Source organism: Thalassophryne amazonica, chromosome 3, assembly GCF_902500255.1.
Source record: "Thalassophryne amazonica chromosome 3, fThaAma1.1, whole genome shotgun sequence".
NCBI lineage: Eukaryota > Metazoa > Chordata > Actinopteri > Batrachoidiformes > Batrachoididae > Thalassophryne > Thalassophryne amazonica.
Window position 1 is genome coordinate 86,932,429 of NC_047105.1, and position 26,257 is coordinate 86,958,685.

A 26,257-nucleotide genomic window follows, 5' to 3' on the forward strand; every position below is an offset into this window, starting at 1 on the left:
AAATACTGGAGCAATCATATAATCTTGCTTTAAAACTGAAGAAATCACTTAAACAGTGAAACATCATGAAGTCGAAATATTAAATGCAGTTTATTTTTAGTAAACTACTGTAACATTCCCTTTTGATGTCTGAGAACTTTTCTTGGCGGACTATTTAAAATCACATCCAACTTTATGCATCTGATGAAATTTGCCACTTTCTAACCTGTGTTTGTTGGTCAGCTGTGTGTTGATCCGAGGACAGGAACCTCCCTCCCCCTCCCCCAAGCTCAAGTTGATCTTTTTTTCCACACCTTTTCATTCACAGACAGACTCAAGCCACTGACAAGGACAAGATGGATCACAAAGATGAGGAAAAACTTGTTTATCACTATCCTAATGTAATTTGAGCCTTTAACAATGGGCTTTTTCACCTCATGAAACCGGTGACTTGCAGTCAGGTCCATAAGTATTTAGACAACAACTTTGTTTTTCTTCTGTACACCACCAGAATAAAAAACTAGGGAGTGATTAAACATGTCTTGACTTAATTTACATAAATCATTAAGAATTACAAACAGTATGGTAGTACTGTAAATGTGCAGTGGTGGCTCCAGATGTGCCTGGAGTAGGTACTTCTCAAAATTTTAGTGACCATGAAGGAGGGTATGAGTGAGGGAAGCCAGTGTGTTCTGTACAGATACAGTAACTCATTCTCACCTTTAGAGAATTGTAAGTAAACAGTCTAATTTGAATCAGATGCAAGCACAGCGAGAAAATGCAAACTCCACACACAAATGACCAAGTACCAAGTGTGCAAAGAATTCACTGAAAGCAGGCTATCAGCGGTTTGAAATGGATGTTTGCTTCAGGGACTGCTCTTAAATTTGAATGAGACGGTCAACCCTCGGTTCTAGGCGGTCTGTCTGCTGCCTGCCGGAGAGAAGGGATTGGATAACAAGAGCGCAGGGAGGCGCGAGGGAGACTCCTGATTGGCTGAGACCCGGCGGAGAGGCGGGACGATTGAAGCTTCGTCTGTCAAGATTGGCAAAGAGCTGGCGCTGTTGCGCGTGCAGGTAAAAAGGACGACCGATACAGAAAAAGAAAAACATTCGTCCTGACTGAGAGCGAGCAGTGTCATGGAAACGGCGCGTCCAGCGAAACGTGGAAGACAAGCGGCGCAAGATTTAAGTCGGTAAAATAAATTAATAAAACAAGAAGCGTAGCAGCACCTTTAGCGTCTTGGAGGAAAGTGTCGCGTGAACCATCGTGTGGCTGCCGTCGGACGCGCGAGGAACTTGGACAGCTGCGTGTTTTCAAGCAGCGCGAGCCATCAACAAAGAATGAAGGCGTTCAAACGAGGTGAGCTTCACTCTCCTCTTTTAAAATCTCACACACACAGACACACACACCGTGTCTGTGAGCTCCGCCACCCGTGTCTTTACTGTTGGTTTTGCCTGGAATGCGGCTTTTTTGTTGCGAGGTAATGCAGCGTGTGTTTGTTAAATTCGGAGGGACAGCTAGCCAGCTAGTTAGGAGCGGAGGCAGCAGGCATGGTGTCCATCTGGCGGAGGAGCGACATGCGGGAGGCTGCGCGCTCCTCCTGCCTCCTTTGTCCGTCGCAGATGGCTGCTTGGTCACGCACTCCTTCTGCTTGTTCTCTTTTTTTACGTGTGGCGTTTGGCTTTGCGTGCTTTTAGGGACTTTGTGTCATTCTTTCGTTGGCTTTTTGCTGTAGTGGTGTCCCCCGCGGCCTGATGCCAAGATCTGCCAAGTTTTCAAATAATTTTAACGTCGTGAAATATTCAAATCAGCAATGTTGTGCTATAGCTGACAAAAAAGTTGACCAATGAATTTCTTTTCTCCAGTTGACATGCATGCATCTGCTGTTAACTAAATTAAGACCATTTAATGTTTGCCTATTTCGAATGATCCAGTGACATTCGTGGAGTGCCGCATGTTTCTCACAGTAATAACATGTCAGGAATGCACCGGTTTATATGTAATTAAAAAAAACATAATTCAGAAAATGGTCACATTTATCTGTTATCTTTCAAGAGAGCTTGGTGAAATAATTGTAGAATTGTTAAGGAAAAGTATTTCAGTATTTCTGTTCAAAAGTTTTTAGCATCCTGGAATTGTGATATTTTGTTTGTTTCATCCAGCTATTCTTTCTTTAATCACTTTTAACCAAAACCAACCCCTCTGAAATGAAAAAAATATCTTTTTCAAGAGTGTCTTGGCCAAGATTAGCGTATCATTGCATTCTGAACCTAAGTTTATACGTAGTACTTTTAAACAAGAGAATAAAATGACACAAATCAAAACTGATACCAAAAACAAGAAATATTTCAACCATAAAATTTTATAAATTGATTAATTGAAGTAAAAATAATTTAAGACATTGACATTGGTAACATATGACAGAACTCAGTAGCACTACATGGTGGTCAACAATGTATTGCAGTACTGTTACCAAGTGTCAAATAAGAGCATTTGTGAGAGGTTTCCTAAAAACAAAAGTCTCTAACTTTGTAAAATTGTTGACCTTTTTTGTGAAACTTGACATTCGGTACTTTAACATTTCCCATAATCCCTCTGGCGGCCCGCTGTGCTTCCAAGAATGTACCATGGTGCCAGCAGAGTTTCAGCATCTCATAGCACATGTAAACAATCACTAGCAATGATGTGGGTGGCGTTAATCCAGCGAGTTCACGGACGATTATGATGATGACACGGTCTCCCAAGTTCAGAGGGTTATCTAGAGGAGGTGTAGCACCTGTGATGGACTTAGGCTGTGCCCCGATGTTGTCTTGTCTATTCTTCACAAGGTTTGTTTACATTGTGCCCTGAACCGGAACTCTGCTGAAACTGACCTCTTGCATGAGTCACTGACCGTGAGATGGCGCGAGATTCGTAACTGCAAAACAGCAAATGGATGTACTGCTCATTCCATGACCCATCTGTCTACATGCTTGATTCATCCAGTTATACATAGTAAAATTTCATATGGAAAAATAACAGTAGTTATGGGGATTATCACCAGCACTCTGCTCAATAATGATATCACCACCAACATTGTTCAGCCAGCCTTTGTTTACATTAGTCTTTCCCATTGTAAAATAAAAACACATAATATACACTCGCGTAAAGCCTTGGGAAAAGATGAATGCATGGAGGTTTGTCCAAAAGTTTAATTTATACATGTGCTCCCAAGACATTGTGATCAATGATTATGTACAGCAATCTAAAAAATTGCTACCAACTGGATCCTAATCATCATATTCTATTGATTTCTGTGGTTTGTTGTACCATTACCCACATTACATGTATCCATGTCACATCCGCTGCGAGAATAATTATTCAGCATAGGGCTCTAGAGTAATTTTTTGCACTTGTTGCAGTGGTATGCTAATGGGTTGTTTTTTTTTTAGGTGCACCTGTACATAATTAAGAGGTTGAAGTAAGTCGTATACAGGTCCCGAGGCCAGTTGGACCAGTACGAGTACTTATCCATGGTTTATGTGCTGCAATAATACATTTTGAAGTTGAAGCTGTAATAATAGGGTTTGATATTAACAGTTGTCCAATTGTCCAGGACAAGTAGAAAAGCTGTTGGGGCAACAGGTATACTCTGTTATGTTGTCCAACTTGGACAAATGCTGTTTTTTTTTATTATTATTTTTTTTTAATATAGTGGTCAAATGATTTATTTTACCCTCATATTTTAACATAGAAGTCAGTCAGGGAAGGGGGTATGACGTCGTCCGCGTGACCGAAATATTGCATTGTGATTCACCGTTAACTGCAAATGTATTATGGGAAATGCTGTTTAGAAAGTTTTATTAAATTTTTTTTTCACACCATGGCTGCCAGCTTGAGCGAAGAGAGTGACAAAAGCAGAGATTCACAATGGACAGTTTGTGATGCTAATGTTAGTGTGTGCTTTGAATCTGCTTTTTGAAAATCATATGTTCAGTTTTGTGCAGGAAAACCCTACATCTGCTTTAAAACAAAGCAAAACAATGGCTGAAGTTATCATTTAGCTGAAGATATTACAGTTTATGTTAAGAGTTAAATTTAATATTTTGTGCAATAAGAACTTGTCTGTCACAGTTTGTAGCAGTAAAATGAGTTTGAAAATATACGCACATTGAGTATTTGCAAAAATCCAATATTGTGCATCCCTAAAGTAAATGACATGCAAGAAATGGATAGTACTATGTGTTCAGCGGGGCTTTGTTTGATGTCCTGAAAGAAATTTTGACTTATGATGTGGGACAAGTCCCATTTTATAGGACAAGTGAAATCCTTAATGTCAAAGTCTATAATTCATTTTAAGCAATGCTTTGAACCTTTTCAAGGAACAAAAACAAAATAAGAAACCTTATTAAATAAAAAATAATGTTCCAGAACAGAAACATTTATTTGAAATAATGCTCACTGGTTAATTGTTGAATTTTTGTTGTTCTTTTATTATGAATGAAAATATTGTTTGGTTGCAGTCATTTTTTATTTCCCATGTTATCATTTCAGTTATAAGTACAGGTAAATTCTGAGGTTATGATTCCTTTCATGGAGGAGTACAGGACACTGGGTTACACTTGCATGTCCCTTATTATTTCTCCCCATCCACATTTAGCCAAGAAGAATTTCAGGGTTAGAGCCAATCAGAGGCAGAGCAGGGGTGGGTCCTCGCAAAGTACAGGTAGGGGGAAGTAATCCTATACACAGACTTGTTGAACATTGTGAGCAAAGACATGTTTTCTCATATTTGGTACGTTTTTGGCTGCAGTCTGGAACATTGTATTAAAACAACTCTAAAAGATAAGCATTTGATGTTTGAGTGCCATTTTGATATTTTCACATCAAAATTTTTTCACAGTACTATGTGGCAAATATATGCAAAGTCACATAAAATGGATTGTTGTGAGACTACTTGAGAAAACATTTCAAAACTGTAACACGACAACACTGCGCGACCAACATTACAGAACCAAACATCTGTGCCGCCCATGTTTGATTGGGGGTAGGAATTGAAAAGATCAGTATCAATACATTATTGTTTCTGCCTATCAGTCCAATCTGTTATGTCCCTTTTCAATTCCTGATCAATTTTCTTTCTCAAAAAATAGAGCTCTGGTGTCAATCCCATGATTTTCTTAGTTGCTAGAATCAGATTTTGGTGTCATTAATTTACATTCTGTCAGAAAACCATGTCAGCATTGATAAGAGGAACTGGTGATGTCTGATGCTCACAGTTCTGTTTAATTTTAAAAATTTGGAACTGATTTTTGGCTGCCTAACCCTACATTTGTCTGCAATTATACAAATTGAATAGACTGAAAGTACATCTCAATGAAGTCTGTAGTTGCCTTCACATTGTTATGATTATTATATGACTGCACTGAAAGTTGATAATGTGTCATAAAAAAATTTCAGCTGCGACCATATATTGACTGATTGGGTTTTGGCTTTTTTTAGGTTTGGGGTTTTTCCATTTCTAACTTCACCTAGGATGTCCCTCGTTGAAGAGTAATGCAGAATTCAAAAGATTTGTCAACTGCTCCTGCAGTGTGAGCTGAATGAACGTGAGGTGAAAACAGCCCCGTCTGCATGGCCAATGGGTTCCTGGGCCACTGGCTACTGTGATGTTGATATGCACACAATCTCCTTTGTGAAGACAGGCGCTGCCCCAGGGGTCAGGTTTCACTCAGCCTTGAGAAAGACATTTACTGCATTCTGTGGCCCACCCCAGGGAGAAGGCATGCTCCATTTTGAAGGGATTCCCTCCAGTGGTCAACTGTCGATTTAAAAGTTAAAAAGTACAGCCTCACTCTACCAGTCTAAAAGTGGGTTTTAAAAGTTCTCAGTCTAAAACTGGAGTTTAAATGTAAATGATAATGTTTGTGCACTTATCTCCTGCTAAGTGCTGGATGTGTAAACCATGTAGTTTTCATCCCTTCCATGCATCTGATATGTGGTGTAATTGCGGCAGTCTGTAAGCTTAATCACTGTCAGCCTGAATGTAAACAGTTGTAGCAATAACCGTGTCTGAATTTGACAACTTGCCTTATCTTATTCAGGCCTGGAAGACGGGTGTCAGCCCGAGCAGGAGAACTTCTCAACTATGTCAGGCACTGATGAGGAGTTGCCACTCGACCTATCAGGAAGAGGCCTCAATAGGAAGCGTCGTCGCCGTGGCAACCTGCCGAAAGAGGCTGTGCAAATTCTCCGGAGCTGGCTGTATGAGCACCGCTTCAATGCCTACCCATCAGAGCAGGAGAAACTCAGTCTGTCAGACCAGACCAACCTCTCTGTGCTGCAGGTACGGAGCATATTTGTGATCATTTTCCAGAAGTGTTTGGTATTTGGAAAGTTGAAATGATACTTGTGGTACACACTGCTTCTCCATGCAAGATTTTCTTTTTGTTTTGCTGAAGTAGAAATTCCTATTTGTCATTACTGTCTGTTGTGTTTGCCCATGGTGCAAATGTTGACATTTCACTATACACAACAAACAAATAGTGCTCAGATTTTGGTTATGGTTGCTTCAAATCTAAACATTAGTTTGTTTTATATAATGGGTGAGTGGATACTTGTCGTTTGATTGGTGGGTTGTATGTCACGGGATATGGATTATTCATACTATACTCAACAAAATATAAACGCAACACTTTAGGTTTTGCTCCCCATTTTGTATGAGATTAACTCAACGATCTAAAAACTTTTTCCACATACACAATATCACCATTTTCCCTCAAATACTGTGCACAAACCAGTCTAAATCTGTGATAGTGAGCACTTCTCCTTTGTTGAGATAATCCATCCCACCTCACAGGTGTGCCATACCAAGATGCTGATTAGACACCATGATTAGTGCACAGGTGTGCCTTAGACTGCCCACAATAAAAGGCCACTCTGAAAGGTGCAGTTTTGTTTTATTGGGGGGGGGGATACCAGTCAGTATCTGGTGTGGCCACCATTTGCCTCATGCAGTGCAACACATCTCCTTCGCATCATCCGTGAAGAGAACACCTCTCCAACGTGCCAAACAGCAGCGAATGTGAGCATTTGCCCACTCAAATTGGTTACGACGACGAACTGGAGTCAGGTCGAGACCCCGATGAGGACGACGAGCATGCAGATGAGCTTCCCTGAGACAGTTTCTGACAGTTTGTGCAGAAATTCTTTGGTTATGCAAACCGATTGTTCCAGTAGCTGTCCGAGTGGCTGGTCTCAGATGATCTTGGAGGTGAACATGCTGGATGTGGAGATCCTGGGCTGGTGTGGTTACACATGGTCTGCGGTTGTGAGGCTGGTTGGATGTACTGCCAAATTCTCTGAAACGCCTTTGGAGACGGCTTATGGTAGAGAAATGAACATTCAATACACGAGCAACAGTTCTGGTTGACATTCCTGCTGTCAGCATGCCAATTGCACGCTCCCTCAAATCTTGCGACATCTGTGGCATTGTGCTGTGTGATAAAACTGCACCTTTCAGAGTGGCCTTTTATTGTGGGCAGTCTAAGGCACACCTTTGCACTAATCATGGTGTCTAATCAGCATCTTGGTATGGCACACCTGTGAGGTGGGATGGATTATCTCAGCAAAGGAGAAGTGCTCACTATCACAGATTTAGACTGGTTTGTGAACAATATTTGAGAGAAATGGTGATATTGTGAATGTGGAAAAAGTTTTAGATCTTTGAGTTCATCTCAAACAAAATGGGAGCAAAACCAAAAGTGTTGCGTTTATATTTTTGTTGAGTATATTTGCCGTTGTGTTTCATTGACCATGCAATAGTTCTTTTTTAGCTTGCAATTTTGTGCTGTTTGAAATTTGCTATTCTCTGACCACCGCACACGATATCAAGTGACAAGGATCCATTTTAGCCGTTATATAAAACAAATAATGAATGTTTTTACATTCTTTCAATGGAACAAATTTTTCATGAGGCGAAGGCGAGAAAGTTCCATCCCCACCTTCACCTCATGAAATATTTGCACCATTGAACTTATAAACGTTCATTCTTTGTATAATATTAATATTGCCCCCAAACAGGTTTGGCACCCTAGTAAATACAATTAGCCATGCGCAGCCCACTGAAAATGTTCTGCTGCTGATGTATGTGTGGCCTCAATCATGATGTCTGCACTCTTGGCCTAAACAGTGTTTTATCTTCACTTGAAATTTGTACTGTTTTTAATTAACACTTATCACCAGCCTCTCAGTCAACACAGTGTATGAAAGCAAAGCTCATTTCAGACGGTGTCACTGTGCTGCTGAGTGACATATTCCCAGCCTTCTCTTTTCACTTCACTGTGTGACACATTTCTCTTCTTTTTTCTCAACACGTGCACAAGCACACATGCTGCATGAAACATAGCATTACAAGATGATCGTGAGGCAGCAGCACTGTTTTTCTCATGGAATCAGTTCACTGGAATGCCTTCCACTGCCTTCTCTGTGGTTCAGCTTGTTTCAGTTCAGGACCTCATTGTTGCAAGCTGTCTCAAGGTTCTCATCTCGGCTTCTCTCTCAGATTTGTCCCTATGCGAGAGGTTCTACCACTAGATGGGGCAAGTAAGGCCTTGTTTGCAGAAACAGATAAAACAATAGTCCCTTTCACATTTAATTTGAAAGTGTATGCTCTGTTAATATTCTCTTTGGGTATTGTGTGAACAAAAGAGAGAGACATTTATAACGACTGTGTTTTGGAGCGTGGCCTGCTGTATCGAGACACGTCTTTCTCTCTTTATGTAACCCACTTGTGTCTGATCTGACAACTCCTTTTTCAGTAATACTTACTGTTTTAGTAATGTCATTATAGTGCCTCAAACTATTATACTTGCCAAGTAGCTTATATTTTCACTCACATTTGTTTGTTTATTTGTTAACAGGATTACTGGAAAACTATTTAACAGGGTCCAGTTCTCTGTATGTGAATTACAGGGTTTGCTGCATTACATTGTTGACAATTTAGCATGATCCCGGTTTCCTTGGTTCTTCAAAACCATTAGTGGATTGTTGCCAGAGCAACAAATCCATAAAGTCAAACCTGCTCAGGAGCAGGTTATTCAACATAAACAAGATTAGATGACTGGCATAAAGAGCGACAATCTAATCCAGGAAGTGCACTCCAACTTGGCCATTCCTGCCAGAGACACCAGTTCTGATCAGTGCAGTGATGATCATAAGAAAATTTCAATTGAAGAGAAGACTGTGCAGCAGTAATAACCATTTAGCATGCATGTACAGTTTCAGTTATGGGTACAGTTTTTTTATGTATTAATGTGTTTTACTTGATTTATTAATTTTAGCATGTTTGCATTTCACTATAATCTGTGATTATTGCGACAGCAAGCCTGTCGTAGTAATCAATATGTCAACTAGTCAATCGATATATAAAGATGAACACAATTTTTATGACTATTTACGTGTGTATTTGAATTTTAATGCTATATTATGATTCTATCAATGGCATAAAATGGTCTTAAAAGCAATGTTGATAATATTGTGATATTATTGATAATCATATTTTCTGAAGCAGTATATTGTCCAGCTAAATTTATTGTGACAGTCAATGATGAAAAGCAAAGGCTTTTCAGCCAGCTGTGTAACAAAAAGGATCATTACTTAAACCATCCTGTAGCAGCTTATTTTAGTGACATCTAGTGGAAAAAATAATTAATGGCAAGAGAACCATGAAGCTCAAATGCTGTCCATCAAACTTGAAAGAAAAAGCAGCAACCATATCTGTATTCAGTAGTGAGTAATCAGTGTGTACCTGAGTAGAGCAGAAACATTTCTAGTAATAATATGACTGGAATAAATGTAGGATATTCATTCACACTTTATAATGCACACAAATTGGCATTTATTCTCTCAAAAGTTTGTTGTTTTACCACATCAGCATATGCATGTCACACTTTTTTTTTAATCATACTTTACATGCTTAGAAAAAAGAAAAAGCTTGACCTTGTTTAATTGTCCTCCCCCGGCGCTGCTGTCCACTAAGTCAAAGTCGACTATGGAAGAGGAGCTGTAACTAAACTTAAGTGACTTCAAATTAGTTTGCCTCTTTACAACTCTGTTCCACAGGGTGCCATTGTGTAACGATCACCCACGATCCAAAAAAGTGCAGAAATAGGAGGAAATGGCTTACTCTGGCTTGCCTGCTAACAGGCTGGCTTATAAAGTGCAGACCTGGCAACTTACACAAAAACAAATATAAGCCCTCAGCCAGAACCGCAACAAACACTGCTTATGCTTCAGATATTTAACCCAGATAGAGCACAATCAAATGAGTTTCAAGTTGTACTCACTAGGAATACACCATTTAAAGACATCTGAATGTGATTGAAGCTGTTAAGAGTATGAACACCTGGAAGTTAACATGCAGTAATGACAGTTTGGTGAATCAGGATGAAATAGCTTGAAAATTTAATCCCGATTTCAAATTTTGTGACGATGATGGCCATAACTACTACATATACTGAGTTTGTACAAGACTGACAAAGATGGATCAAGAAGTTACTATGATGCAAAACACACCCTGATTTGCTGTTTGGGATGAAATGGGAAGGAACGAGGTTCTATGGAATAGCCCCCTTAGTCCCCCCCACTGTTCTTCTGCTTCTACTATTTAGGGCTGAAACGATTATCGAGTAACTCAAAGAATTTGATTACAAAAAATGTTTGAGGTAAATTCTGTGCCTCGAAGCTTTGTTTAATGTTGTAGTATGTTTGCCAGGCCTGTGTGTGGCGCTGTAATGTCCCCAGAAAAAAAACAGAAGAAGACTAGAGCATGTACATAAGCAGTGTAAGCGCTGATCAATTCAGCACAAAAGCTACCCATTTCCAGAGTAAAATAAAGCCTTTTAGGAAAAAGACTGTCCACGCTGATCATCTGCCATAGCTTACTGCGCATTTAAAGTGAAGCGGTGTGTTTGCCTGTTTTTTAAAAAACACTGTTTTGTCCACTGCCTGCTCTCTGCTCTACGTGGGGAGTGGCTATTCGCCCGGCGGCCAGCTCCAGTCACTCTTTCTTCCCGGTCTCTCTCTTCTCTTCTAGTTTATATTTGTTCGTGTGCAGGGCTGCAGGTCTGCGCTGAGTTCTGTTATAGTTTATCTTTCTTCCTGTGACTGTGAGATTCGTGCACGCGTGCGTGCAAACGAACCGTCCGTGAGTAAATGTGGAGATGTCTGGAGTTATAGGTGATGTGGACATGTCCTGTCTCTGGCAATCAGTCTGTGAGCAGGACTTATGTCCTTTTTTGTCCTTTTTTTTAACACAGTGATGAGAGTATGAGGGAAGAGTGAGAAACTGCCTGCAGCCAGACAGTTTTTTTTTTTTCTTTCTTTTAATTGTTCATGTGTGCGAGTGAACGAACCATCCGTGAGTGGACTGGAGATGTCTGGACTTTTTACTGGATGTGGACATGTCCTGTCTCTGGCAATCAGTCTGTGAGCAGGACTTATGGATTTTATTTAAACACTTTTGTGAGAGAAGAGCGAGGAGCTTCAATCAGCATTTTTTTTTTCTGTGCTTTTTTTTGTGTGTAGTTTTTACTGCATTGTGTACACGGTATAAAAACAATCTTGCATGATTTATACTGCAGGAACAATGGAACACAGCAGAAATCATAAATTGGCGTCGGGTAACGTTGTCTTGTGAGTGTCTGGCTTCCAGTCACGCTGAGTACTGTCCTGTTGCTCTGACTTGCGCTGAAACCACTTAATTCTGCGTCGAGCAGAGGACGCAAAAAAATTTAACATGTTTAATTTTTGGCATCCGATTTGCTTCGTCCTTTGTGTCCCTTGCGCTGTTGTGGCGCCAAGCTGCATCGTCTCGGCACTAGGTTCCACCTGGCATCGTCATGACGACACACGACGCAACTGGCTTAACCACATGTTTGAGGACAAGGAAGTTAAAATCTTAGCCAGAAAAAATAAATGGTTTGAAAGGAGAGTGAAGGAAGCATTGTATGTGAAACAGTTGAAGCCCAGCCTTAACCAGGGAGGTGGGCTGAGACACACTTTGTCCCCTGTTTACAATGGAATACTCAGATCAAAGCAGTTTCAGTCTTTTGTTCATGGTAATGAGCCATTCACGTCGTCAGGAGAGGCGTCAGTCCCATTGTTAGGAGGGACAGCTGCCCTGTCATTAGGAGGGTGCTAACAAAAGCACAATAGGTGCTAATTAGAGCAGTTGTTAGTCACTAGCCAATAGCAGTCTGCCTCTCGGTAGGAGGGGTCTGGTTAGGTTTAAAACTCCAGCCTTTGCTGGCTTCTGTTATTCTTCTCTACAAGAGTCAAGACAGAAGTCAGACTACCAGAGCAAGAATTTTAGCTGAGGAAGCGTCTGTGATTAGAAGCAAAATGTCCTCGCATCAAGCAACCCAGTCCAGTCGAAGGTTCATGCTTCTCTACTATGGAAACCACCTGGACGACTGAGAGCCTTAACAGAAACACACACAAACAGATGTCACACATGAACATTCCCAGGTCAGACAGGAAATCTCGCAAAACCTCTCGAGACCAAACGTGACGTCAGACTAAGCAAATACAGTGGACAAGGAAGACGCAGCGGAGGTAGTTTGTGGACTATTTCTAACAGAGGAAAAAAAAATGCTAGAAAAAGAAAAGGCGTTCTCTTCCGAGTAGACTAGAGCACTCAACACACCACACACGGCAGGAATATCTGATAAAATGATCTTATTAGCCATCACGATAGTCGGGCGTCCTTACGATTGTCGGAAGGGGAAGATCAGGTCTGAAATCGGTATAATTATCTTAAGTTAAGAATATGCTATGTATGCGTCCAACAGTGGGGGAAAAATAAAATAAAACTCAGTGTGGGGCAGCATTCTTAATATGGTCATCATACGCTGGCTATATCATCAAGGTGTGATAGGGGCCTACATTACATACAAAATAATACATTTTGTATATTTGTTTATTATTTACATATATAAAAAAAAAAACTCCACAGCTTGGTGAGAAAATGGAAAATGCACAAGATACAAAAACCGCATAAAGAAATTAATTGCACAGGATCTCTGGAAGTTGCACTTACAAATTAATTCCTGTTGAGAAGTTTTTGCACTGGGAAATGTGATAGGTGTAAATGTGAAAATAAAGTTATAGAATATAGTGTGACAGGATAAGCAGATAATGAGCAATACTGAGTGCCCCCTACTTTTTTTATTTTTATTTTTTTTTGCATTTTACCCAAGTTTACCTCATCTATGTAAATGGGCAGTATTATTTCCACAGATGACTTAAAAAATCCTTCCCCCACACCTCATCCCCATGATTTTTTGTTCTTTTTTTTTTTTTTTTGCAGATATGTAACTGGTTTATCAATGCTCGTCGCCGCCTCCTCCCTGATCTACTCCGCAAGGATGGCCAAGACCCAGCCAAGTATACTATCTCCCGTAAGGCTGGCTGTAAGAGTGAGGGCCACTCAGCTGCTGGAGGTGCAGGCAGCTTTCCGGGAAGCCCTCCTTCTAAACCCCAACAACGCCCATCTGTCATTCATTCTGCTCCTACTTTGGACCTCAGTCTTCTTGGAAACACTGCAACAGCTATTCTGGCAGGAGCAGGCTACCCTGATAAAGGAGGTTCAGTCCAAGCTCTGATGGAGCTGGATACACAAAGTCTATTGAGGGAAGTGAAGGAAATGGGGTTGAGTAAGACTTGTGTCACTACCAGCTCAACAATTGCATCTAGCCTCACAAGTGGCTTCTTCAACACGCCTCCTCCCACTCCTCCTGAACTAGTTCATGTCCAGGATTTCAGTGACTTACAGCTACTTGTAGATGCAGCACTGCAGAGGGCAGCAGAACAAGAGAATCTGAAGAAAATTGAAGAGGGTCAGACCAGACCTACAGAGGCTGCAAAGGTTGACACCATGGAGTTTCAGTGCTTTTCTTACAGCAGTAGCATGGGACCTGCTCCACCTTCTGATTGGAAACAGGAAGTCATGGAAGCCAGCAGGGTGCAGAGTTTGATGGAGAAAACCATGGCAATGTCAGTGTCATCTGACCCTGTAAAATTTCCAGTGCCTCTATCTTCAACAGCCTCTACATCAGTTTTGACACCAACAGTAGTCTCATCCCCAATGCATTCCCCTCTCTCAATGAGTAAAGTCATATCACCATGTGAATTTATTAGCTCCTTGGAGAAGAACACTGCCAGAGCCTTCCACAAAAACCAGCCCCAAATCATTTCAGCACATCTGCCAGCTTTAGTGCCAATGTCTGCCTCAGTCTTGGAACAAACACAGAAGTCTGCTGCTACGCCTGAACCAAGCTCGGCTCCAGCTTACATGCCCACTATGTGCCCTTCAAGTTCTTCAGTGCCAGATACAAGACCAGTGCTATCACCGGTTCTTTTCCCAGTCCCAGATTCCACCTGCTCACTGATACCTCTTCAAAGCCAAGCTTTAACCCCAGCTGTGACCATTGTTCCACCTGCGCCATCTTCAGCCATAAAGCAGAGAGGAATTCCACTATGTTTGCCATTCCACAACCCCCCTGTACACCCTGTCACAGTTCCGCATCCAGAACCTGTCTCAAGTTCTGCATCATCTTCAGCCATTATTGCCAACCCAGTCTCAGTCTTAACACAAGCTGCAACTCCACTATCTGGTTCAGCCCAAATGTTCTCCTCCACACCAGTGATGACGTCTCTCCTTGGCCTTAGTTCCCACCTTAGCCCTTCAGCTCTTCAGCCCTCTTCCCCAAGCAGCAGCAATGGAAGAAGTAATGACCAGAGGAATTCGGCAGTAGTGCCCACTGTTTGGAGTGTGATCCATGCTGACACCACACAACCAAGTTCCCATCCAGTGATAAAGGGCTCAGTGTGGGCCCCAAAACATGGCCTGCACACATTGAGTGAAACTGTTAACTAGGAGCTGGCATGACGTCAAAGAAAGGTCAGATATTTCCTAACACTGTACATAAGAGAATGTATCCAAGTCACTAGTACCTTTGCTGTTGCTGGCATTGCTGTTGGCTGCCAATGCATGAGCAAACTGAGGCAAGGTGAACTGGTGAACATGATGGGATTTTAGAGACATGTCTCAAGTTACTTTTTATTATCAGTGTCAGCAGTTGTTGGCAAAAATCACTTTAATGCTGATTCTTAACATGAGCGTTCCACTGTCCAGAGTAAATACAACAGAGAAGTACAGTGCTTTCAACAATACATCAAGCCTTTTTTCTGTTGTATAAATCTGTGATCATGGTTTGGGTCAGTTCCAGTTCCTGTTTTACACACTGCGGTATAATCCATTCCAATATTTACTGCATTCAAATCATAAGTATCAATTCATTAAACCTCATGTCCAGTTCAGTGTCACTGCTCATCAAAGATACTGCAAAATATGTATTATTCTTTGTTTTTTTTTAAAAAACATTAAAAAGAAGCTCAATCATTTAAAGTGAAAATACCATTAAATCTAAAATGAACTGTGCACAGTACAAGTGTGAATTCAGTGTTAGATTATTGACCATTTTAATTTGATTGCACCTGATAAGCATAAAAACAGGTGGCTCTTTTCAGGCAGCTTAATTGTTAGCATACAAACCCTGAACTAAAACTGATTTTCTTTAATAATAGCAGGAACTAGTAATTGAAATTTAAGGATATTTGCTTTGAAGATTCTGAGTCACGTCTTTTTATTATTATTATTAATTTGACTGAGCCGGAACAAACCGCCATTAAAAAATAGTTTATTTATACAGTGTTTACGATGGGGAATGTGTCCAGTTGAATGTTATATACTGAATGAATGGAATTGAAACAGAGTTTGATACTGTAACAAAAAAATACCTTGTTCACTGCTTTCGGAAATCTTGAATGCACATCGCCTTCACTTGTTTTTCTGATTGTAGGTGGGTTTGACCCCAGCCATGCCTGTAATTGGTGTGAATTTGATCACCGTCTGAGTCGGAACAGTTAGCAGCAGTACTGAAATTCTTTGAATGTACAAAGTGACGTGACTGTTTGTTGTTCATTACTCTCAAGACAAAAATGATTTTTCTCATCACATCGTAGTCCTTTTATAATTGTGCAATTGAAAATATTTTAAATTTTGCAGTTTATTCCTTTTACTGGGTCCCCTGCTTTCCTGATTTTATAATAGATATACACGAAATGCAAAGTGATGTTGCTGCAGTCGTTCTGATGGCACAGTTTGCTGTGATGCCTAATTCTGAGAATCCTATTGGCCTTTTTCAGTTCTTGTTTTTGGTAAATTTATCTTTTAATTGATGATTGTTTTCCAACAACTTCTCCTTTTGTTAGACACTGGTTGTCTGTGTCTTGATGTGACCTTGATCAGTTGCGTGTAATTTGTTAGTAGGAGGGCTGTGAAGATTGGCTGAATAGAGGGAGGACACATTGGATCTGTTGCAGAAATCAATAGCAGTGGAGCAGCGAGCAACTTGGTGAAGCGTTGACATCAGTCTCTTTCAGCTCCTGTAATGAAATGTGAAACTTGCTGAGATGTGCCTACCTTTATCTTTTATGGTGCAAAACACTTTGAACATTTGATCCCCTTCTTTGGATGGCAGGAGGATTAATCCAGTACATTTCATACCAGGATGATTTCCTGTTGGATATGTTAGCCAATACGTATGTGAGAGAGAAAACTGACCCACCTTTCGTCAAAAAAGTGACAGCTGCCAATCAAAATCGGCCACGTCACTAAGCCCCGCCCCCTCTATGACGTCATAGCCAATCAGAATCGATGACGTCACTATGTCCCGCCCCTAAGCCCCTCCCCTAGTCCCGCCTCCAAGCCCCGCCCCTTATGACGTCACAGCCAATCATAATCGATGACGTCATTATGCCCCGCCCCTAAGCCCCGCCCCTGATCCCGCCTCCGAGCCCCCGCCCCTTATGACGTCACATCCAATCAGAGTCGATGACGTCAGTATGCCCCGCCCCTAAGCCCCGCCCCCAGCTCCTCCCCTAGTTCCGCCCCTGGCTCCTCCCCTAGCCCCACCCCCAAGCTCCTCCCCTAACCCCGGCCAAGCACCGCCTCCAAGCCATACCTCCCCTCCCACCCAGGGTCTAATATTTTAATGTCATTTTATTTCATGAATTAAAGAACGATTAAAATACCTAGATCTTTTTAATGTATTAAAGAATTAACTAATTCTGAAATAATTAAACATAAATCACTGTCTATTATTTAATGACCCTTTAATATCTTTAATTCTTAAATTATTACGTTTCCTTTTCTGTTTTTTAATTCGTAAATTAAAGAAGGGGAACAAATACCCGTCTCTCTCGGCTGTAAGTCTTTGCAGCAAGACGGTCAAATACCCACGCATAGAGCCGCTCGCGGAAACATGACCCCACGGCTGTAAAACCTGTTGCAGACGCTGTGTCTGTGTGAGTGCGTGTGTGTGTGCGTGTGTGTGTGCGTGTGTGTGTGTGTGTGTGTGTGTGTGTGTGTGTGTGGCGGGACACCCGCTGAGCGGAGATGCTGCCCCGAGGTGATGAACCCGAAGAACAATAAACAATGCTCCTTATCACTCACGCCAGATGATGTTTTCTTTTAAGATATTAGCCGATCGATCATGGGGCGCGGGACACCCGCTGAGCGGAGATGCTGCCCCGAGCCCGAACAATAAACAATGCTCCTTATCACTTACGCCAAACGGTGTTTTTAGAGCAAAAGGTAAGGAATTACGCCCCGCGGACGAAGAAGGGTTTAAAAATCCCCTTTCGACGATAGAGTGACATACAGCATTCACCATGGCGAGACGAACTCCGATCCTCCGCTACATCTGCGAGACCCCGGTTAACATCACCATGACAACAGAAGGCTCGCTTGCCCCAAAAAAAGCGAGAATGTACGTCAGCCGTCTGAGCCAGCCGATACCGGAGGAAGATCTGACGTACAGCCTGGAGGGGCACGAACGTTTAACTTACACGTTCGACCCGTATTATGCCCAAGTAAGTTTCTTCACTCTGGCCGAGGGTGAGACTGCCACTCGAGGAACCCCACGGGTGGCGCTTACTTCCGCCGATTGGGGTGTCTTCTCCGCGGCGGCGGGCTCGATGATTCGCGACACGGTCAACCCTGAACCTCCAGGAGATCGGACGCCGGAAAAGAAGAAAACACGCTTCCAACTCACCTGGCTCAGCGCCCAGGGGCCTCGCTATAGGGTGATATTCCAGCGTGGACCTCCTGACACTGTCTCTGAGGGTGAAATTAAGTTGGAGCGGGTTAGTGCCAGCGGCCACGTCAGAAGCGTCACAGCTGCGGCTGAGAGCTGGCATGAGATGTTCAACACCTGCAACGACAGGATTACGGGCCTCTTTACAAGGTGCCTGGCCTGGAGGGACGTTATCGAAGTCCGAAAAAACTTGGCCCCTCTTTTTACTTAAAAAAAATAAATAAAAAAATAAAATAAAAAATAAAATAAAAAAAAAATAAAAAAAATAAAAAAAACTCTGACGTAGCTCCTCCCCGCATGCACGGGGATTTCTATAAAAACCAGGGGACCACATCTCATTCAAGCATCGGACGACGAACCAGCATGAGCTCCTCAACCTCTCCCATTGCAGCGGCCGACGACATCGCTTGTGACTGCGCGCTCGACTGTGGAAGAGACCGGCCCTCCCTGAGCCAGGCTTCACGGACCCGCGGTGGGTACGAGAGCCCGTGGGGAGTTCAGCTCGAGGCGGTCTGGGGCGAGATCCATCCTTCTCACGCGCTTTCCAGCCCGGGAGGCGTGGGGTCTCTTCCCGCTGTCACGGAGGCCGCGAGTCCGCGGGAGGTACAAGACCTCGAGCCGGCTGAGAAATACGCCACATCTTTCGCATCTGACCGGCCTGACGGGTTCCTGTCAGAGGAATTCCTGAAAACGGTGAAAGTCGGCGTGGCACACTTACTTTTGGCTGTGATCAAAAGTTACAGACAAAAACTCTGTTACGGGTGTGAGATCGATCACCCCAGCCAGCGCCAGCACGAGTGCCTGGACCCGTTAAATGAATATTTCTTTACCGGACATTTTGAGAGATTAATGGTGAGACTCTGGAGACCGACCTTCATCCCGGCTGTGGTAAAGCTCCTAGCCCAGCGCTTCCTCAACCCATCGGCTGCGAGGGTTCAGGGGGTGGTAGAAAACATCCTCACTGAGCTGAAATACACTGATACTTTTGAAGCAAAGATCAACGAACTGTACACATGTTTCGGTGAAGACGCAGATCTCGACCTGGAGGGGATGGTAGCCGTCTATAACCCAGACGACTGAAGAAAAACCTGTTTTTTTTTTTTTTTGTTTTTTTTTTTGTTTTTTTTTAAATATCATTATATTGTTTTACAGTCATGGGTAATTGTGTGATGATTCTCTTTCAAAGCTTGCGGGAAGTTTATATTATACGTGGACTCTCGTATAAGCTGGAGCGGGTAGTCATTCGCAGGCTGGAGATCCCAGACGCCCCGCCTTTATGCGCTATGGAGAGGGTTTTCGACGTTATCAGACGTCGCCCCGGGCCCGGAGTCTGGACAGATCATATCTACAGCGCGGCTCTCCATTCATCTGAAAAATCTCTGTACAACGTATTACTGAAAATCTCTGTTTTGACCACTGACGATTTTACACGGTGTAATACGATGCATCTGCTTACATTATACACTCTGTTTGTGGATGTGATAGCGTGCCGGGTGAAACAGATGGGGGTGTCCAGAGGGGAGATTGTTCCTACACTTTTACAGCTGAATACTGAAATAAACCGTAAATGCGGGGGAGATGTATTACTGAGAGTTTTCCAGTTTTGTACGTGAACGTATGCTTTTTTCCTTCACGTATGCTGTGTTTAATAAACATGAACAATTGCTTTTTTCTCTGTGTGTGACTTTAATGAATGTAATAAAGCACATATTCTAAACCTTATACGGCCTGTGTTCTTTCCTATAATATTGTTGAAAAAGGGTGAAATGTTTTTCATATTGCAAGACAGAGTCATACAAACGAGGTTTTGGTGGAAAAAAGGTGCTCGTATGAATTAATGAGGGGTTTTAACACGGTCTCATTAAAAGCTCGAGGCTGCTCTGTGAGCGCTCTCCGCGGTGCTGAATCAGAGTTCAATTTAACGTTTCCAAGAGCTCCTATTTAAAACGTATACTTTTTTCCTTCACACATGTTGTGTTTAATAAACATGAACAATTGCTTTTTTCTCTGTGCGTGACTTTAATGAATGTAATAAAGCATATATTCTAAACCTTATACGGCCTGTGTTCTTTCCTATAATATTGTTGAAAAAGGGTGAAATGTTTTACAAATCAAATTTATATAGTGCCAAAACCACAACAAAACAGTTGCCTCAAGGCGCTTCATATTGCAAGACAGAGTCATACAAACGAGGTTTTGGTGGAAAAAAGGTGCTCGTATGAATTAATGAGGGGTTTTAACACGGTCTTATTAAAAGCTCGAGGCTGCTCTGTGAGCGCTCTCCGCGGTGCTGAATCAGAGTTCAATTTAAAACAAAAGACTAATATTTATGGTCGCTAAAACATATAAAAATGCAAAAGGACTATCCGGTTCATCATTCTGAAGAGATCCGTCTTAAAAGATGGGTGATGAGGGTTTAATGAAGGATGTATATTATAGTCCGGTAAATCCGGGGAGTTTTGGAGGGCCGGAGCGTTTACGCAGGGCTCTGCATGATCAACACAGCTCTAAAATTCGTATGAAGCATATCAGAGATTTCCTGTCGGGGGAAGATGCATACACATTACACAAACCTGCCAGGACGCATTTTCCAAGAAATAGAGTATTTGTCACAAACCCGCTTAACCAATTTCAGGCGGATTTATGCGACATGCAGGGGTTATCAGATTTTAACGACGGGTACAAGTACCTGCTGACCGTTATCGATATCTTCTCAAAAAAAGCGTATGCCAGACCTCTGAAGTCAAAGCAAGGGCGCGAAGTCTCACAGGCCTTTGCCTCACTCTTAAAGCAGAGCGGGGTGCCTCTGAAGATGCAGACTGATGCCGGGAAAGAGTTTTTTAACAAATCGTTCAAGGATTTAATGAAAAAACACCGGATTCTACATTTTGCCACCGCAAGTGATCTGAAAGCCTCGGTTGTCGAGAGGTTTAATCGCACGCTAAAGACGAGAATGTGGAGATATTTTACTGCTAAAAACACGAGAAGATACATCGACGTCCTACCGTCTTTACTCACGGCTTATAACGAGAGTTATCATAAAAGCATTAAGATGAGGCCGAATGAGGTTAATGATCGAAATGTCGATCAAGTGTTTCAAAATTTGTATGGGGCATCCACCCTACGCAGGAGGCCTGTGAAGTGTAAATATAAGGTCGGAGATATAGTCAGGGTCTCCAAGCTCAGGGGAGTTTTTGATAAAAAATATGAACAAAGTTTTACGGATGAAATGTTCACGGTGTCAGAATGTATACAACGTACGCCGCCCGTTTATAAATTGAAAGATTATGACGGTGAGATCATTGAAGGCTCATTCTATGAACCGGAATTGCAGAAGGTTAAAATAGCAAAAGACAGACCGTATCAGGTTCAAGAAATTATTCGTGAACGTTTTACCAAGGGAAAGAAATTTGTATTTGTCAGATGGAAAAATTGGCCCGAGAAATTTAACTCCTGGGTTCCCGCGGACCAGCTGATGGCCGTATAAATATGAGAACTTCCATCTTCAACCGACATATGAGAAATGGATCGGGATCTGAAACACGGATTTTATATGACTCTGCCTTCAAACGCCAGCCTAAAAGTATTCCCGGACAACACAATTTCATGCTACCAGGTGGACTTGGCTCGACACCTGGATCTAGAGGGTGACTGGGATGTGGCGCTGACGGAAATTTGTTATCCGCACACCTGGTTAAATATCCCGGAAAAGCCTTCCTGTACGTTCCAGGTGATGAAAATTACGGGCAAGAACAAACTCGCCGTTCACTCGCGATATTTTGACACGGGATATTATGATAACTTTGAGGTTATTGCAGGGCTGATAAACCCTCGTTTGAAGACTATAGATCCGAATCTGACTTTAAAATATGACGATATCCAGAAAAAGTTTCTGTGGGAAGGAGACGGTACCAGCCAGGTATATTTTGAAGCCCCGACGGCGTACATGCTGGGGATGCACCCTAATCAATGGCTGAGATGCGGACCCGGGGTCACGAGCTGTCCCCGCTACCCCGATATAAAAGCAGGGATGTATCACCTGTTCTGTTATACAGACGTTGTACAGCCTCAGGCGGTGGGTGACGCTTTTGCTCCTCTCCTCCGAGCGTTCGAAATTGGAGGTCGTTTCGGGGAAATAATTACAAAGAAATTCAACCCCGCTTATTACATCCCGGTCTCCAAAAGACATATTGAGACAATACGCATCGAAATCAAAAGCGATCAAGATCAAACGGTGGATTTCAGATACGGTAAAGTGGTTGTGACATTACATTTTAAACCGGCGGGATAAAAAAAAAATGGCTGGGGCAGCGCACAAAGCCGACATTTATAGATTTGTGCCTTACTATGAAAATCAAGTCGGGAATGGCCTTCACGGCTTCCACGGCGCTCCTGTTATGTACGGGCGCGGGCTCGGGAACATATTTTCGAAACTGTTCAAATTTGTGTCGCCGCTGATTAAACAAGGATACACGATCGCCAAACCTCACCTGAAAAACGCAGCCCAATCTCCATCCTTCAAGGTCACCTTCCGGGGATAAAAAACTCGATAGGGCCCATGTCCGTCAGGGCTGATAACGGGCTGACTTCAACGTATTGGCTTTGCTCGATGGACAGCTGGGTCCCGGGGACGGCGAATAAATCCAATTCGCTCATGGTGCATTCGGGGGAATTATTTCGCAAAAGAGACATTGTTTAAGAGAAAATATCCCCGGACAACCTCCTCTTCTTATGCTTCCTTCGAACTGTTCTGCTTTTTCCGGGGGTCTTTCGCTTTTTAACTGTTTTGACCCGTTTCCCCGGGGGGCGTTTCCGGGGCCTTCTTGAGAGCACCATGATCCCGGACCCCCGCTGCTGCTCGGGCTCCTGACTCCGTCCGGCCCTCTCAACAACGCGGCTCACTACGTCGGAAGCGATGCTTCGGGCTGCGTTTTTCAGGTGAGGTTTGGCGATCGTGTATCCTTGTTTAATCAGCGGCGACACAAATTTGAACAGTTTCGAAAATATGTTCCCGAGCCCGCGCCCGTACATAACAGGAGCGCCGTGGAAGCCGTGAAGGCCATTCCCGACTTGATTTTCATAGTAAGGCACAAATCTATAAATGTCGGCTTTGTGCGCTGCCCCAGCCATTTTTTTTTTATCCCGCCGGTTTAAAATGTAATGTCACAACCACTTTACCGTATCTGAAATCCACCGTTTGATCTTGATCGCTTTTGATTTCGATGCGTATTGTCTCAATATGTCTTTTGGAGACCGGGATGTAATAAGCGGGGTTGAATTTCTTTGTAATTATTTCCCCGAAACGACCTCCAATTTCGAACGCTCGGAGGAGAGGAGCAAAAGCGTCACCCACCGCCTGAGGCTGTACAACGTCTGTATAACAGAACAGGTGATACATCCCTGCTTTTATATCGGGGTAGCGGGGACAGCTCGTGACCCCGGGTCCGCATCTCAGCCATTGATTAGGGTGCATCCCCAGCATGTACGCCGTCGGGGCTTCAAAATATACCTGGCTGGTACCGTCTCCTTCCCACAGAAACTTTTTCTGGATATCGTCATATTTTAAAGTCAGATTCGGATCTATAGTCTTCAAACGAGGGTTTATCAGCCCTGCAATAACCTCAAAGTTATCATAATATCCCGTGTCAAAATATCGCGAGTGAACGGCGAGTTTGTTCTTGCCCGTAATTTTCATCACCTGGAACGTACAGGAAGGCTTTTCCGGGATATTTAACCAGGTGTGCGGATAACAAATTTCCGTCAGCGCCACATCCCAGTCACCCTCTAGATCCAGGTGTCGAGCCAAGTCCACCTGGTAGCATGAAATTGTGTTGTCCGGGAATACTTTTAGGCTGGCGTTTGAAGGCAGAGTCATATAAAATCCGTGTTTCAGATCCCGATCCATTTCTCATATGTCGGTTGAAGATGGAAGTTCTCATATTTATACGGCCATCAGCTGGTCCGCGGGAACCCAGGAGTTAAATTTCTCGGGCCAATTTTTCCATCTGACAAATACAAATTTCTTTCCCTTGGTAAAACGTTCACGAATAATTTCTTGAACCTGATACGGTCTGTCTTTTGCTATTTTAACCTTCTGCAATTCCGGTTCATAGAATGAGCCTTCAATGATCTCACCGTCATAATCTTTCAATTTATAAACGGGCGGCGTACGTTGTATACATTCTGACACCGTGAACATTTCATCCGTAAAACTTTGTTCATATTTTTTATCAAAAACTCCCCTGAGCTTGGAGACCCTGACTATATCTCCGACCTTATATTTACACTTCACAGGCCTCCTGCGTAGGGTGGATGCCCCATACAAATTTTGAAACACTTGATCGACATTTCGATCATTAACCTCATTCGGCCTCATCTTAATGCTTTTATGATAACTCTCGTTATAAGCCGTGAGTAAAGACGGTAGGACGTCGATGTATCTTCTCGTGTTTTTAGCAGTAAAATATCTCCACATTCTCGTCTTTAGCGTGCGATTAAACCTCTCGACAACCGAGGCTTTCAGATCACTTGCGGTGGCAAAATGTAGAATCCGGTGTTTTTTCATTAAATCCTTGAACGATTTGTTAAAAAACTCTTTCCCGGCATCAGTCTGCATCTTCAGAGGCACCCCGCTCTGCTTTAAGAGTGAGGCAAAGGCCTGTGAGACTTCGCGCCCTTGCTTTGACTTCAGAGGTCTGGCATACGCTTTTTTTGAGAAGATATCGATAACGGTCAGCAGGTACTTGTACCCGTCGTTAAAATCTGATAACCCCTGCATGTCGCATAAATCCGCCTGAAATTGGTTAAGCGGGTTTGTGACAAATACTCTATTTCTTGGAAAATGCGTCCTGGCAGGTTTGTGTAATGTGTATGCATCTTCCCCCGACAGGAAATCTCTGATATGCTTCATACGAATTTTAGAGCTGTGTTGATCATGCAGAGCCCTGCGTAAACGCTCCGGCCCTCCAAAACTCCCCGGATTTACCGGACTATAATATACATCCTTCATTAAACCCTCATCACCCATCTTTTAAGACGGATCTCTTCAGAATGATGAACCGGATAGTCCTTTTGCATTTTTATATGTTTTAGCGACCATAAATATTAGTCTTTTGTTTTAAATTGAACTCTGATTCAGCACCGCGGAGAGCGCTCACAGAGCAGCCTCGAGCTTTTAATAAGACCGTGTTAAAACCCCTCATTAATTCATACGAGCACCTTTTTTCCACCAAAACCTCGTTTGTATGACTCTGTCTTGCAATATGAAGCGCCTTGAGGCAACTGTTTTGTTGTGGTTTTGGCACTATATAAATTTGATTTGTAAAACATTTCACCCTTTTTCAACAATATTATAGGAAAGAACACAGGCCGTATAAGGTTTAGAATATATGCTTTATTACATTCATTAAAGTCACGCACAGAGAAAAAAGCAATTGTTCATGTTTATTAAACACAACATGTGTGAAGGAAAAAAGTATACGTTTTAAATAGGAGCTCTTGGAAACGTTAAATTGAACTCTGATTCAGCACCGCGGAGAGCGCTCACAGAGCAGCCTCGAGCTTTTAATGAGACCGTGTTAAAACCCCTCATTAATTCATACGAGCACCTTTTTTCCACCAAAACCTCGTTTGTATGACTCTGTCTTGCAATATGAAAAACATTTCACCCTTTTTCAACAATATTATAGGAAAGAACACAGGCCGTATAAGGTTTAGAATATGTGCTTTATTACATTCATTAAAGTCACACACAGAGAAAAAAGCAATTGTTCATGTTTATTAAACACAGCATACGTGAAGGAAAAAAGCATACGTTCACGTACAAAACTGGAAAACTCTCAGTAATACATCTCCCCCGCATTTACGGTTTATTTCAGTATTCAGCTGTAAAAGTGTAGGAACAATCTCCCCTCTGGACACCCCCATCTGTTTCACCCGGCACGCTATCACATCCACAAACAGAGTGTATAATGTAAGCAGATGCATCGTATTACACCGTGTAAAATCGTCAGTGGTCAAAACAGAGATTTTCAGTAATACGTTGTACAGAGATTTTTCAGATGAATGGAGAGCCG

At 42.5% G+C, this 26,257-nt stretch overlaps 1 protein-coding gene across 1 annotated transcript; it reads left to right on the forward strand.

The window, feature by feature from the left end:
- The first annotated feature begins 1,091 nt into the window (after positions 1-1,091).
- On the forward strand, positions 1,092-16,529 carry LOC117507215 (flocculation protein FLO11-like). Its single transcript, XM_034167032.1, has 3 exons — positions 1,092-1,341; positions 6,066-6,307; positions 13,331-16,529. Exons 1-3 carry the CDS (start codon positions 1,323-1,325, stop codon positions 14,897-14,899), a joined length of 1,830 nt encoding a protein of 609 aa, XP_034022923.1. The 5' UTR covers positions 1,092-1,322; the 3' UTR covers positions 14,900-16,529.
- Positions 16,530-26,257: the final 9,728 nt, after the last annotated feature.

Bases quoted from the DNA above. Each gene is read 5' to 3' on its own strand.
- LOC117507215 (XM_034167032.1), top strand. The intron at 6,308-13,330 runs GTACGGAGCATA...TTTTTTTTGCAG, and splicing joins CCAACCTCTCTGTGCTGCAG to ATATGTAACTGGTTTATCAA.